The 16,087-nt window shown below is 35.7% G+C and overlaps 1 protein-coding gene across 1 annotated transcript in view; it reads right to left on the reverse strand.

The window, feature by feature from the left end:
- The window catches only part of eIF2D (eukaryotic translation initiation factor 2D), a 77,979-nt gene that overhangs the window by 18,019 nt on the left and 43,873 nt on the right, over nucleotides 1-16,087 (reverse strand). Inside the window, exon 3 of the mRNA XM_090373822.1 lies at nucleotides 8,288-8,377. Within this exon, the coding sequence (XP_090229948.1) occupies nucleotides 8,288-8,377 (90 nt within the window). The remainder of the gene's footprint in view (nucleotides 1-8,287; nucleotides 8,378-16,087) is intronic.

A 16,087-nucleotide genomic window follows, 5' to 3' on the forward strand; every position in this document is an offset into this window, starting at 1 on the left:
TTGGTTGGTGGAATAGACTTCCATCCCTTGTCGTGGAAGTTGATAGCCTAAATAAGTTTAAGGCTCAGCTGGACAGGTATTTTGAATGAACAGAGGGGTGAAGTGGAAGTGGTTATTTTTTATTTATTTATTTATTTATTTTTTTTTTTTTTTGGCTGATGCTGCATAAGCTTGCTTTCTTGCATCAAATGCCTCTACTAATGCTAATATATATATAAAACTTGTAAGTTTTTTGAACAGTATTCCTTTCAAAATAAGTTTCACATTTACTTAAAAGCTAAAAACACCTTCCGAAAACATTTTCTTGAAATCAAAATCCACAAATTGGTTTAAATTCTTTTGCCATTTCCTCGACTAAATAATTTTCAAAAATGCCCTCTTCACCAGCCACCTCTTCTACATTATTTGATTCTTCCAAAATAGCTGTATTGCTAAGGTAATCTGTGGCAGTTAATTTCTTTCGCTAATGTTTCTTGGTGTTTTGTTCAACTCTCATCTTGTTTTCAATTCTGAGAAGGTAATAGCATTGCCTTCTTCCAATCTGATGCATCCATATTGAAAAGTCTAGCTTTGCTAGAACAGTTAACTGTAACCTCTTTTGGGAATTTCATGATGGATTCCTGTATGGGTAATGATTTTATCAGTCAGCTGGTTATTTTACAGCAAAAATAATTTTGTGAAAATCCTTCTTCTGTAATGAACTTTAATGATTTCATTGATCCATCGGTTGTAAATTCTGAAGTCGTGCTGGAAGAAGGGAATGTGCTTAAGTTTTGTTAACGATTATTGTCACTTTCACTTTATTTACACATCTCGCTATCAAATTTCAATACCCATTTCTCAAAGATTTTGCTGGTCATCCACAAATTTGAAACACTGAGTGCTAACAATAAAATCACTAAAACTGGAACTGGAGGAAGTTATGGTTCTTCCAACCACAACCTTAAGTCCCTCTTAGTTGTGTTTTCCAACAAAATATGGTTCTTTCTTGGAGGTCAAGGTTTTGTTGGATATGTTCAAAAATAATATACAGGTGACCCCCGCTTAACGCTGATAATTTGTTCCGGAAAAACAGAGCGCTAAGTGAATCCACGCTAAGCGAGCACCGCCTTACCATAAGGTAACATATGCATTTGTAAGTTGCGGTCGGTGCCATAGGATATTTCCTAATCAGTAATAAACAGTAGTGAAAAGATGCACAAATGTCGGTCAAAATATTTAATATTCTAATATTTATACATTTAAAACATTCTGCATTACATACGTATATAATTATGTGGAAACTACGTACATATCAAAATTAAACTTAAAATTCCAATTAAAATCATGAATTTAATTGATATAAATCAATTTAATTTAAATGATGAATTTAATCAAAAAATGTGTCGATTTTGGGTTGGCCCTCTTCGAAATAAACTAAAAGGGGTATTAATTTTAAATCCCCCACAGCGTTACCACCCAACAATAAAGTCAACCGATCTTCGCCGCTTTGAAACCTGGCATGTTTTTTTCTTTCTTTCAATATGAAACTTCTTTTAGACATTTGTTTCCACAAAAGTCTTGCTTAATCTATGTTATAAACTTGTTGAGAAGTATAACTCACAATACCTCTCTTCAAAATTTTAACAAGTTCCTTTTTGAAAGTTGTGGTTCCTTGATCTGCACTTGCAGCTTCTCCCTAGATTTTAAATCTATTCAACCAGTCCTTCATCATCATCAGCCATTTTCAATCCACTGCAGGATGAAGGCCTCTCCAGCAACTTTCCAGTTCCTTCTGTTTTGAGCACTGGACATCCATTTACTACCCACAAACTCATGAATTTCATCTATCCATCTCCGCCTTTGTCTTCCAGGTTTTCTTCTAGCTCCTCTTGGATACGATTCTGTTATTTTCTTAGTCCATCTGTCATCATGTCTTCGAGCTATGTGTCCTGCCCAAGACCATTTTAGTTCTTTAGTTTTGATAAGAATGTCCTTTACTTGAGTTTGTTGCCTAATCCATGTGTTTCTCTTCTTATCTAACAGTCTGATTTCCAATATGATTCGTTCCATTCTTCGCTGTGTAGTTCTCAGCTTCTCTTCCATTCTTTTGGTGAGTGCCCAAGTTTCACTTCCATAAGTCATGGTGGGGAGTATACATTGATTCATTATTTTACGTTTCAGACAAACTGGAATATTGCTCTTCAGTATGTGAATATATTTCCTGAATGCTATCCATCCAAAATTTATTCTTCTCTTGACTTCCAACCATTTATCATTATTACAGCTAATAACTTGTCCCAGATAAGTATATGACTCCACCTTTTCAATTACTGCTCCTTCAATCATTATTTCCCTTTCTGTGGCATACTTGTTCATCATTACTTTTGTTTTAGCCATATTCATCTTTAGTCCAAAATCCTTACTAGCTGTGCATAACTGATTAAGATTTTCTTCTAATTCTTTGAGATCATGGCTTATGACCACAATGTCATCTGCAAATTGTAAATGGTTTAGGTACTCTCCGTTCACATTGACTCCTTTCTGCGACCAGTCTAATCTTCTGAAAGCTTCCTCAAGGGCAGCAGTAAACAGCTTCAGAGATATTGTGTCTCCTTGTCGAACTCCTTTCTCAATTTTAAATTTCCTACTGTCTTTGTCTAGTCTAATAAAGGATGTAGCACTCTCGTATATATTTTCTTCAAAATCATAATATATGGGGTATCAATGGCTTGTCTTTCCAGTGCCCGAAACATTGCCTTATGCTGTATGGAGTCAAATGCCTTTTCATAATCCACAAATGCCAGGCATAATGGTGTTTTATATTCATTTGCTTTCTCCATTAGCTGTGATATTACATGAAGGTGATCCATAGTCGAGAATCCTGTCCTAAAGCCAGCTTGCTCTTTCGGTTGATTCTCATCAAGTATTCTTTCTAATCTGTTAGTAATGACCCTTGTGAACAACTTGTAGATGTGGGATAACAAGCTAATTGGTCTATAATTTCCAATTTCTGATTTATCTCCTTTCTTATGCAGCAAAACTATGATTGCATTATTCCACTGCTTAGGCGTCACACCTTTTCTAATGCACTTTGTGAAGAGCCTTGCCAGTTTTTGTGTTATGTCTCTTCCTCCCAATTTTAACAACTCTACAGTAACTTCATCTTCCCCCGGGGCTTTCTGATTCTTCATTTTCTTCAATGCATGTTCTACCTCATCAGGAAGAATATTGGGTATGTCGTATGTGTTGCTACTTTGCAATCCATCTTCCCCACTGCTGGCATCATTCCCCTGCTCCTTGTATAATTCTCTATAGTAGTCTTCTGCTATTTGAATTATGCCTTCTCTGCTGTTTATAAGTACACCATCGCTATTCTTCAGTTTCAGTATCATTTGTCTTTCTGTAACCAGCCCTTACCAGTTTTAAATGGTTCCACATTTTTTTTTTTTTTTAGGCGAGTTTTCTTCAGATCATCATAGTAACTAATCTCTCTCTCTCTCTTTTTTTTTTTTTTTTTTGGTAATATTTAACTTAACTGAATTCTGCATTGGATATTATCTTCAATAAAATTAGTTAACGTCTTTCCATTTCAATCCCAATAGTCAGCCTAGCACTAGTTGCTTGCAGTGGAACAGCTATCTTTCCCGCTGCTAAAATTAATTCTTTATTTTTTTATAATTGTTCTTGCAGTTAAACTCGCAAGTCCTAAATTATGGCACACATCCGCTTGTCGTTGACTGGAATCGATTCGCTTCAAAACATCTAATTTAATTTTCAAATTCAGGTCTTTTTCTTACATTTATAGTCTTCGTACTGCGCTCAGACATTGTTGCTTTTTCATTCTTATAGGCCATTATTAACTCTTCGAAAATGTAACTGTGTTGGTTGCATTAATTACGATTAATTACATTAGGGGCTTAGAGGGGAACAGGTATCCTGTGTGTTATCAGACACTCAGCCTAAAACACTGATGGATCCAATATCTCTCTATTACAGAAGATTTAGGAGAAGTCCGGTTGGCCTGCCTCCCTAAAATCCACTCATGCACACCTTCTCGATGGTAAGCCCTGTTACGTCACTTAGGTGGCAACGAACGTGTAGAGTGGTTCTCTTCAAGACGCCTGGTCAGCGTGAAGAGGAAAAGACCAAACCCTCCAGCAATGAGAGCACAACAATACAAATGGCCCTCAGTCCCCAGCAGCTTTCACTCTCCCTCTTACGGCAGCGAGAGGATCAGAGTGGAAGCAGAGGGTGCTAAGAATCTCTGGGTACGACCAGGCTGCCATGCACGGAAATTGAACTTGGCCTGTTATAACGTACGATCACTCATCGGTGAAGACAGGATATTAGAGCTGGAAAAGGAATTAGAAAATGTGTATTGGAATATCATTGGTTTGGCTGAAACAAGAAGAAGAAATGAATCACTTATAAGTTTATCAAGTGGAAATCTGCTGTACACCAATGGAAACAGTGAAAGGAGTGAAGGTGGAGTTGGGTTTCTGGTCCATAAAGATTTTAAAAACAACATTTTGGAATTCAAAAGTACATCACCAAGGGTGTCACGACTAATACTCAAGATTTCTAAGAGATACAAGCTGAAGATTATAATGATTTATGTACCAACATCGAGCCATGATGATGAAGAGGTTGAAGAAATGTACACTGAAATTGAGAGTCTTCTAGATGAGCAGAAAACCCACTACACTATTATTATGGGGGACTTCAATGCTAAGGTTGGAAAAAGGCAAAACAGCGCAGAAAGAGGAACTATAGGAAATTTTGGAATTGGTGAAAGAAATAAAAGAGGTGAAAGACTTGTGGAATTTGCAGAATCTCAAGGAATGTCAGTAATGAACACTTTTTTCAAGAAAAGGGTGAACAGAAAGTGGACATGGAAGAGTCCAAATGGATTAACAACTAATGAAATCGACTTCATCCTCACTAACAGAAGATATATTGTGAATGATGTTACCGTCCTGAATAAGGTAAATGTTGGAAGTGATCACAGAATGGTAAGATGTACACTTGATATAGATGTAGGAAAGGAAAGGAAAAAACTGACTCGAGTAAATAATACAAAGGTCTTTGAGATAACAGAGGAGGAGAAAAAGCAGTATGTACTGGAACTTAAGAACAAGTTTCAGCTTCTGCAGACTGCTCAGGACCAAGATATCGACGAGGAATATTACAACTTTCTGAAAGTGATAAAGCCCAAGAAACCTATAGGGAAACAGAAATCCAAAGAAGAAAAAATTAGTCAAGAAACACTTGTCATGATGAACCAAAGACGACAAATGAAGAGCAAGAAAAACACTGACAGGGAGAAAATTGAGTATACTGAGTTATGCAAAGCCATTAGAAAGAGACTCAGAGAGGACATAAGAAGATTTAACACAAGAAAAGTAGAACAAGCATTAAGGGAAAACAAAGGATTTAAATCAGCAGCCATGAGCAGTAATACAGAAAGACAAATGATACTGAAACTGAAGAATAGCGATGGTGTACTTATAAACAGCAGAGAAGGCATAATTCAAATAGCAGAAGACTACTATTGAGAATTATACAAGGAGCGAGGGAATGATACCAGCAGTGGGGAAGATGGATTGCAAAGTAGCAACACATACGACATACCCGATATTCTTCCTGATGAGGTAGAACATGCATTGAAGAAAATGAAGAATCGGAAAGCCCCGGGGGAAGATGAAGTTACTGTAGAGTTGTTAAAATTGGGAGGAAGAGACATAACACAAAAACTGGCAAGGCTCTTCACAAAGTGCATTAGAAAAGGTGTGATGCCTAAGCAGTGGAATAATGCAATCATAGTTTTGCTGCATAAGAAAGGAGATAAATCAGAAATTGGAAATTATAGACCAATTAGCTTGTTATCCCATATCTACAAGTTGTTCACAAGGGTCATTACTAACAGATTAGAAAGAATACTTGATGAGAATCAACCGAAAGAGCAAGCTGGCTTTAGGACAGGATTCTCAACTATGGATCACCTTCACGTAATATCACAGCTAATGGAGAAAGCAAATGAATATAAAACACCATTATGCCTGGCATTTGTGGATTATGAAAAGGCATTTGACTCCATACAGCATAAGGCAATGTTTCAGGCACTGGAAAGACAAGGCATAGATACTCCATATATTATGATTTTGAAGAAAATATATGAGAGTGCTACATCCTTTATTAGACTAGACAAAGACAGTATCAAATTTAAAATCGAGAAAGGAGTTCAACAGGGAGACACAATATCTCCGAAGCTGTTTACTGCTGCCCTTGAGGAAGCTTTCAGAAGATTAGACTGGTCGCAGAAAGGAGTCAATGTGAACGGAGAGTACCTAAACCATTTACGATTTGCAGATGACATTGTGGTCATAAGCCACGATCCCAAAGAATTAGAGGAAAATCTTAATCAGTTATGCACAGTTAGTAAGGATTTTGGACTAAAGATGAATATGGCTAAAACAAAAGTAATGATGAACAAGTATGCCACGGAAAGGGAAATAATGATTGAAAGAGCAGTAATTGAAAACGTGGAGTCATATACTTATCTGGGACAAGTTATTAGCTGTAATAATGATAAATGGCTGGAAGTCAAGAGAAGAATAAATTTTGGATGGATAGCATTCAGGAAATATAGTCACATACTGAAGAGCAATATCCCAGTTTGTCTGAAACGTAAAATAATGAATCAATGTATACTCCCCACCATGACTTATGGAAGTGAAACTTGGGCACTCACCAAAAGAATGGAAGAGAAGCTGAGAACTACACAGCGAAGAATGGAACGAATCATATTGGGAATCAGACTGTTAGATAAGAAGAGAAACACATGGATTAGGCAGCAAACTCAAGTAAAGGACATTCTTATCAAAATTAAAGAACTAAAATGGTCTTGGGCAGGACACATAGCTCGAAGACATGATGACAGATGGACTAAGAAAATAACAGAATGGTACCCAAGAGGAGCTAGAAGAAAACCTGGAAGACAAAGGCGGAGATGGATAGATGAAATTCATGAGTTTTTGAGTAGTAAATGGATGGCCAGTGCTCAAAACAGAAGGAACTGGAAAGTTGCTGGAGAGGCCTTCATCCTGCAGTGGATTGAAAATGGCTGATGATGATGATGTTCCAGTAAACTGTCCGTACGCACGAAGTCTAATACTGTACTGAGTGATGACTAGACTTCGGATAAATGCATATAATGCAAATATTACAAGCAATATACTTGATCATTTTTTAAAATGTTGATCTCGGAACTACATAACAACTCACTGTACTGCAATTAAATTAGCGTGCGATAAAATTTAACTGAGCGTGGGAAAATTTCTCAAGTCGGCGTGGGATACGTTTTAATGCTGTTTTGCTATTCATTTTCAAGTTATCCACTCCATCAAATGAAACGATTTCCTTAAATATGCAAAAATGCAATCTGTAAAAGAGCGTTATAGTGATCTGTGACAGCGTTATAGTCAGATACGGGTTATAATATAAGAACAGCATTATAGCGAATCAGCGTAAAGCGAACCGCGTTATAACGAGGGCCTGCCGTATCCTGTATGGGTATATTATTATCTTTAAAACAGTTTTAAAACCTTTCCTTCCACTTGTTACATTTGCAATTACATCTGTACCTACACCACAAATCATTATTTCAGCAATGCCATGCATCTTTTTAAACTACTCTGGATACCTATCCACTGCCTGCTTGAAAATTATCGTCTTAGAAATTTTGCATATTCCACTGCCTTTGCTTAATTAGTGCAACAGACAAGGGGACATTCTTATCATGTGGATCAGCTTCAAAATTGCTTTATCCAAATCTTTCCAACACACACACACACACACACACACAGTAGTTATTCAATCAGGATCAATTTCTCATTTTGTCTCAGTTATAAATCATGATAATTACAGAAACCTATTGCATTTTTCAAATCGACATTCTTTTGTTTCTTGCCAATATTTAAACACTTTTCAGATACTTGCAATATTTGGAAGAGTAAATTTACAGTAGTAAATAAATAGTCTTCTACCCTTTGCAAAGGGCAGAAGATCTGCTTAAAGTTTCATTGAAAATTCAAGAACAAAGCAAAATGAAAATGTCATTAAATAGAATTTTACCATTATGCATGTTCCTGCAAAAAAAAAAAAAAAATCATTAAACAGGGGAAAAAAAAACCCACTAAAAGGAAGAATAATTGTATATTTAACATTTATTACAGTCTAGCTTTCAATGAATCATAATAATAAGATTAAGTTTGATAACCAAAGATGCTCAGATAAATCAATCTACCTCTGATTTGCTGCATTCTGAAGACAGTTTCCCTTAACATAATCTTTCAAAATATTACGAACTTCCGATGATGAAAGTGCTGATCCTTTGCTTGAAAAATTAAAATTTAATTAATAATTAACAATAAAAATTAAACAGCAATTTTGTAATGTCTGTATTATTTTTGTAATTATATCTTTTAGGCTAAAAAAAATTTAAATAAATACTTTAAATTTACAGATTTTAAGGTGACATTAACCTTGTATAAGAAATAAAGTACAGGCCTATAAAAATTTGAATTAATCTTCAATTCTCATTACCAACTCTTTTAATATTAGCCTCTCACTGTAACATCACAATTATTCAATGAGTTGATCTAACATTGCACCACTCAAAAATAAATTCTGAACAACAAATTAAGTATACTGAAATGACTACACGTAAAGCATTGTAAATGTATCATTAAGTAATAATAGTGATGTGACTGGAGAATGTTCTTTAAAAGAATATTCATGGAGGAAAAAGCCTATTCTGAAAATATTCTCTGAAAGATTATCCTCTTATTTCAGTATTTTTTTAAATTTTTGTGATTGAATATTAGCATTTCATTTCAGAATTCTCTGGAACAATGCCCTTCAGAACATGATAGAACGTTCTGGAATGATCTCAGATTACATAGATATATAAACTCACTGGTACATTCTGTCAATAATACTTAATCCTCATAGAAGTCAACAGTAACACCAAGTAAATGACTATTTCTGTTACAGGGTACTTCTCTGAAGTCTATTTGCTTAAACTCTGCTTAGTGATTCAACACGAAAAAAAAAACAAAAAAAAAAAAATATATATATATAATAAATAAATAAATGAATAAAAATTACGAATCCAGGGAATAGTGTATGGAATTATTTTTCTGTAGAATATCTTAAAAATACTAAAAGGATAAATAACCATTTAAAAGTCTCAAAAATTTCTACTTTTGTAAAGAAACAAACAGATTCTGTTTCAACTTAATTTTTTATACATGTCCAAAAGCATATCTGAGGATTTATTTTACTCTTGTTATTATTTATATAGTGCATTAATATCTAAGGTCATATTGCACTGTGAGCATAGCACATGTTCACTAGCTAATTTGCATTATGCAGGCTGAAAAATCCAAAATAACTCACAGGGGAAACCTACTCCCTCCATCTTAGATCAGCTAAATACAGCCCCAACTGAAGAAGCCTTTGAGAATGCTTCCAGATTCCAAAGGATTTGAACTGCCCTCTCCAAATGAGCAACATGATGAAACCACTCTACTGTCATAGAGGGCCTCGGACTGTGTATCAAGATCAACTCTCTCTGATGATGGTTCTGAATGCCAGAACAGAAAACCAAACTGCTCAGAAAACAAGAGCCACTACTGGGATTAAAGCAGAGTTTGGGCTCTCAACTTTGATTTATCTCTCTCAGATTTATTCATAGAGCCATTTTTTGGCTCAATGAATAAATCTGAAAGTAAGGACTCTGGATAAACTTTGAGTCAGGGCTATCTTCTCTTCAGGAACACCATCTATGATCTATCATTGAAAATAATCACTGGATTACATTCTTCATACTTTCTATTTTGATATCATATTGATTTAGTTCTGCAATTCCTGTTTCTTTGATGTTTAAGCTTCTAACACCAAGAGTAATTATCAAGATATTTGTTCTAGTAGCATATTTTTTTAATGGTTACAGTACTTTGTAAAACAAAGAAAATACTGCAAGTTTGATGTTCAAGTTTGTTGATGATACAAATACAAATGTTGCGCTACTTCAAAAAAAACATATATAAACTAAGCAGATGGACTAAAAAGTGGCAAACAAGTTTACCATTAATAAATGCAAGGTACTGTGCATATGGGCAGCAGTACTTTGCATTTATTAATGGAGTATGAAAAAGATATAGGGGTAACTGTATAAACTGACATGAAATTCTCTGAAACAGGCTGCTAGAGCAGTACATAGAGTTCTGTCATTAATATACAGAAACTTTACCAGCCGGGACAAATAAGAAATTTTCCCATTGTATAAGGCAATGGTTTTGCTGCATCTGAAATACTGCATACAGATCAGGAAACCTCATTTTAGGAAGGACACAGATCTGTTGGAAAGAGCACAAAAAAAAGCAACAAGAATACTTGTGGTCACAAAAGGATATTCTTACCAAGAAAGACTGGGGTTCTGTAATTTGCAATCACTGTAAACGAGGTACTCTTTGTGGTGACCTTATTGAAGTGCATAAGGCTTTAAAAGGATAAGTAAACTAAATACAGAGCATTTTTACTCTTTCTCAGATAACACACATACATGGGAACATAAGTTTTAATTGAAAAAGGCTGGTTACAAAACAAATGTACAAAAATTTGCATTCAGCTGTAGAAGGATTCTACATGCTGAAAAATAGTTATTATCATCGCTAGAAATTAAGCTAGAAATAGTTATTATCATCGCTTTCATTAAACATGCAATAAAACTGTTATTGAGATGAATTATTGTAATAATCTAAATATTGTTATTCTGAGAACACATGGCTTAAGGTGAATGTGTGTGTGTGTGTGTGTGCGCGCGCGTGTTCTTCTCAACAATGAGATCACAACTCAATGCAAGAATGACATGTAGGAAATACATGAAGAGAGCCAATGTGTGTGTGTATATATAGTAATCATAACAGGAAAGAAAACAGTTAAATGAATAATTAATAGTCGTAATTTTCATAGAATTGAGACTTAATTTGAGCAGATGTCATAAGTTAATGACAGATTAAACTTAATGAAGACAATGCAGAAGAACCAAACAAAAGTTAAGTAAAAAAGTAGGAACTGTTGCAAAGAAAGACTGAATAATTCTGATATGGTAAACATGCTTGAAAGTTAATGGTAACGAAAAAGATACATATATACTCAAATAAATGATAAAGATCATCTGCAAAAATGAGTAAAATATGTTTGCACAAAGAGCAAGTCATTTAACATAAGTACAGCAGACTCTCGATTTACTGGGATTGTATTAACCAGGAAACTTCAAGACTCCAAAGTAGGAAGGAAGAAGAGAGAAAAAAAAAAAAAAAAAAATCCACCAGAAATCATAAAATTCAAGTAATAAATAGAATAGGTATAAACAGATATTTTACAAGTCGAAAATAAGTGGCATTATGTCATGATTGATAGATGAACCTATTAAACAAATAAACAACAGAAAGAGAGAAAATGTTTAGTTTGTTTTAGTGCATTGCGTGGATTGCTGTGTTCCGTAGTACTGCAAAAAAAAAAAATTCTTTTGTTATCTAAGTCAGGAGTGATTCAGTCGATTTTTTATAGTAATTTTTTTATTTATAAATTGCGAAAATGACGGGTAAACGTAAGAGTTGTGCTTTCAATTGAGCAAAAACTTCAAATTATTGAAAAGTTTGTAAACAGTGCATCCATTAAATCTTTAAAGAACCATTATAATGTTAGTGTCCAAACCATACGCGACATCACAAAAAATAAAGGGAAGCTATTAGATTTTGTGGTCATGTCTGATAGCGTTCAAGGCATGACTAACAGAAAAACAATGAAACTGTCTACATACGAGGACCTCGACAAGGCAATGGTGTTGTGGTTTAGCCAACAAAAAGCAGAAGGCATTCCTGTCTGTGGGGCAGTTTGTGCAGCAAAAGCAAAATATTTTTTTGATAAATTAAAACTGCAGGGTGATTTTAACGCATCTTCTGGGTGGTTGACATGGTTTAAACAGAGGCACGGCATTTGTCAGATTTCCAATCAAGGTAAAAAACTAAGTAGTGATGCACTGGCCACCCAAGAATTCACCAGTGAGTTTCAAAAATTTATGGAAACTAACGAACTTGTGCTGAATCAAATTTACAATGACGACGAAACAGGATTGTACTGGAAGTGTCTTCCGACAAAAACTTTGGCTTATGAAATCGAGGTAAAAGCTCCAGGACATAAAATGCAAAAGCAAAGATTGACAGTTCTTTAAAACTCTGCATAACTGGAATAGCAAAAAAACCACGGGCTTTCTCGACTATTGTAATATCAAATTTATCTGTTGATTACTACAACAATAAGTCAGCCTGGATGGACAGGGAGATATTTGCCAGTTGGTTTAAAACTAAGTGAGCCAACATCTGGAGTCACTGGGCTTGCCACAGAAAGCTATCCTACTATTAGATTTTGCTATTAGATAAGGCACCAAGTCGTCCTAATGAAGAAATTCTAAAATCAGACGATGGAAATATGTTCATCAAATATTTACCTCCCAATGTGACAGCTTTAATACAACCTATGGATCAAGGTGCCATCCAACAAATGAAAGCAGTTTATCGCAGAAATTTATCTCTCAAGTTAGCGGAAGAAAATGATTGTGATTTATTGACATTTTGGAAAAACCTTACTGTATTGGATGCTATTTACAAAGTTTCAGCAGCATGGAATTCAATAAAAAACATAACCTTAAAGAGGTCTTGGCGTAAAATTTTACTGGGAAGCGATGAAGGATTCTTGGGATTTGACAACAACTGCAAAGATATGGTACCAGAAATATTATGAAATTTGAAACAAATCGAGGGGTGCAGGGATGTCGATGAGCAATCAATTCATGATTGGCTTAATTCTGACAAGGATTTAGCTGGCCATGAAGTACTAAATGATGAAGAAATTTTATATAAAGTAACGGCTACTACACCACCACTAAATAATGATGGTGAACCTGAAGCAGAGAAAGAAGAGTTGATATTGTCACAAAAAATTAGCCAGTGTTGCTTTAAGCCATGCAGAAGCACTTCTTGACTACCTAGAGCAGCAAGGCGATAGTGTTTTATCGGAAAAATTGGTTTTAAGAAATATTCGAAGCGACATTCATCAAAAAGTTGCAAAAGCAAAAAAAAAAAAACTTCAATACTTTCTTATTTCTCTAAGTGAACTGATTTTTGCTGATCTGATTTTTTGTAAAATTAAAATATAATTTTAAAGCAAAACGTGTTTTTAAGATATCAATAGACTTTTTAAGTTAAAAATGTTCCTGTATTTTTAAGTTAAAAATGTTCCGTATGTTCCTGAACATTTTGATATTTTTGGATTAACCGGGAAATCATCATCCGGGATTTTATTTTTACCATCTATCCCGGAAAATCGAGAGTCTACTGTACTGCTAAACATGATTATTTGCAAGAGACTCCTCTTTTTAAAAAGCCTTATTAAACAATAAGAATAGAAAAAGAAATATATTCTCATTCTTTTACTTAAGATGTTTTCTATCCTCATTTCTGAGAACAAAGTTGCCAAGAATTATTCTGCTAACATGTTTTTAAAATCGCAATAGCAAAAACATCTTGTTAAGCATTTGCATGGGGAACAGCTGAATCTGTGGCAATATAATGGGAAACTTCAACTGGGGAAAGTATGGTCACTCGCTTTTTGTCCCCCCTCCCATTTTTGAGTGGTGCTACACAAGCTTTGCTTCCTTGCATCATGTTGCCAATACTAATAATACTAAACATTCTAAATACAGTACCTGAACACACTATTCATTATTCAAAAAATATCTCACAATGAGAACCTACAATACCAAAACCAAACTAAAGAATGGACTGAAAGAAAAATCAAGCAATTATTCAGACAATGATCCAACTGTAATATCTGAATTTATGGATCCACATCTTCAGAAATCTATATTGATGATGCTCATTTCATTTCACAATCAAAATTAAACTATCTTTGTAAAGAATTGTTTATGTTCATAACTTCCAAAACATTCCTTCTGATTTTAATGCAATGTAGGGAAATATCAGTGGGGAAATACTGCTCCAGGCTTAGACCTAAATGGATGCTAGAAGAACTGATGAGATTTGTGGAAGACAAAAATGCATATAAATTATCAGGTGATATAGCATGCCCCAAACTAGAGCAGCAAAGCAACGGGCAAGAGTGGCAGGAGTGCTGTGACTTGGGGAGAACTGAGGGGGAGGGGAGCGATTCTCCAATGCATCACAGCCTAAAAAAATGTGCAATTTGTGAAATGTTTGCCAAACTCTCTGGAATGGAACATGATATTGCCATGGGGGATGTCTTTGTGTGTGCACGATGTAAGGAGTGTAAGGAAATCAGGCGACAACTCAGCATTGTTATGGGCCTATATGAGAGTTTGAAGGACAGGGTGGATGCCCTCGAAAGATCTAAATTGAGGAGCCCATCAAGCTCACAAGCTGCCCACATCAATGCCAGGGCTTGCACTTGGTCATCACGCAACACAGCGGCAACCCCCAAGGCAGAATGCGCTGATCCCACAGGAACTAGTAGTTTTTGGTGACTATTGTCAGGGAAACGGGGAACACGCTTTGTAAAAAGGACAGGTGGAACAGGACCACCTGTAGAGCGGATATCATCTTTTAAGGGCACAAAAGGTGATATAGTTGTACACGTTGGCACTAATGATATTAAGAGTAGGAGACTGGCAGAATTACTTAAGTATAGGCCAACTGTTGAACAAAAGCCGAGAATTAGGGTTGAATTTGAAAGTGTCTGCAATTCTGCCCAGACATGATAGGAGGGAGTATTTGATGAGAGCCTTGTCGATCAATTCGGCCTTGGAGGGAATGTGCAAGGCTCAAGGGGTAGAATTTTTTTCAGCCTGGTCTGTACTTGTTAATAGGAGAGACTGCTTCTACAGGGATGGGATACACTTAAATAGAAAGGGTGCAAGAATATTTGTTGATGCTATCGAGGCAGTGTTAGGCGGGTCGGAAAACTGACAGCTTGGGGGTTTGGTTTGGTTTGGATTGGATTTTATTGGCGCATTAGCAACTAAGGCTATAATGTGCCAAGACCACAGCTTGGGGGGATACAAGGACTAATAGTTTAACAGTAGCCATAGGCAGAGGTGAAGGTGATTCTTGCATAACTTCTATTAGAATAAGTAGTGACCTGGAGCGAGGGGTGTTGGGGGTTTCAGGGACGGATGGCAGTCATCCTGAAATAGGTGGGAATATGGGATGTGTTAGGGTAACTAGGAATAGAACTAGGAGCATGTATGCTTGCATGTATACCAATGCTAGAAGTATAGTAAATAAATTTGATGAATTTGAAGTGTTGGTCAAGACATCAAAGGCAGATATTGTTGGGATAGCAGAGACGTGGTATCACACAGATATAAGGAAAGCAGAACTGGAATTTGGGGAGTACAAAGTGTACAGAAAGGATAGACAGGGAGGAGGTGTTATGCTGTTAATTAAGAAAAACATAAAATCAAAAGAAGTGCACCAAGTTGATATAGATGAACAGTGCACTGTTGAGTCAGTTTGGTGACATAAGCACTGCGAAAGCAAAAATAAGAGTAGGAGTGTGTTATAGGCCTAATGACTCGAATGAGTACAATGAACAATTGTACAGAGAAATAGAATGGGCTAGTAAATCAGAATGTCTTATAATGGGGGATTTTAACTTCCCAGATATTGACTGGAACTTGTGGGTTGGTCACTCACACACTAGTCAGATTTTGTGGATTTATTGGATGATTGTTTTCTGCAGCAGCATGTTCGAGAGGCAACCAGAGAGAGTAATACTCTTGATCTGGTTATCAGCAGTGATCATTCGTGTATTAAGAATTTGCAGATAAAGGATCCACTAGGTGGCAGTGATCACAGCGTAAGTAAATCAATGTTTAAGTAAATCTTTAAGATTTACTTAAAGATTTAATTACCATCAGGGGTAAAGGAAAAGGGTTTTGCTTCCATAAAGGTGAGTACAGTGGTCTCAGAAAGTTTTTAAATTCTGTACAGTGGGATCA

Source organism: Mastigoproctus giganteus, chromosome 5 (genome assembly GCF_048544385.1).
Source record: "Mastigoproctus giganteus isolate SK-2022 chromosome 5, ASM4854438v1, whole genome shotgun sequence".
Taxonomy (NCBI): domain Eukaryota; kingdom Metazoa; phylum Arthropoda; class Arachnida; order Uropygi; family Thelyphonidae; genus Mastigoproctus; species Mastigoproctus giganteus.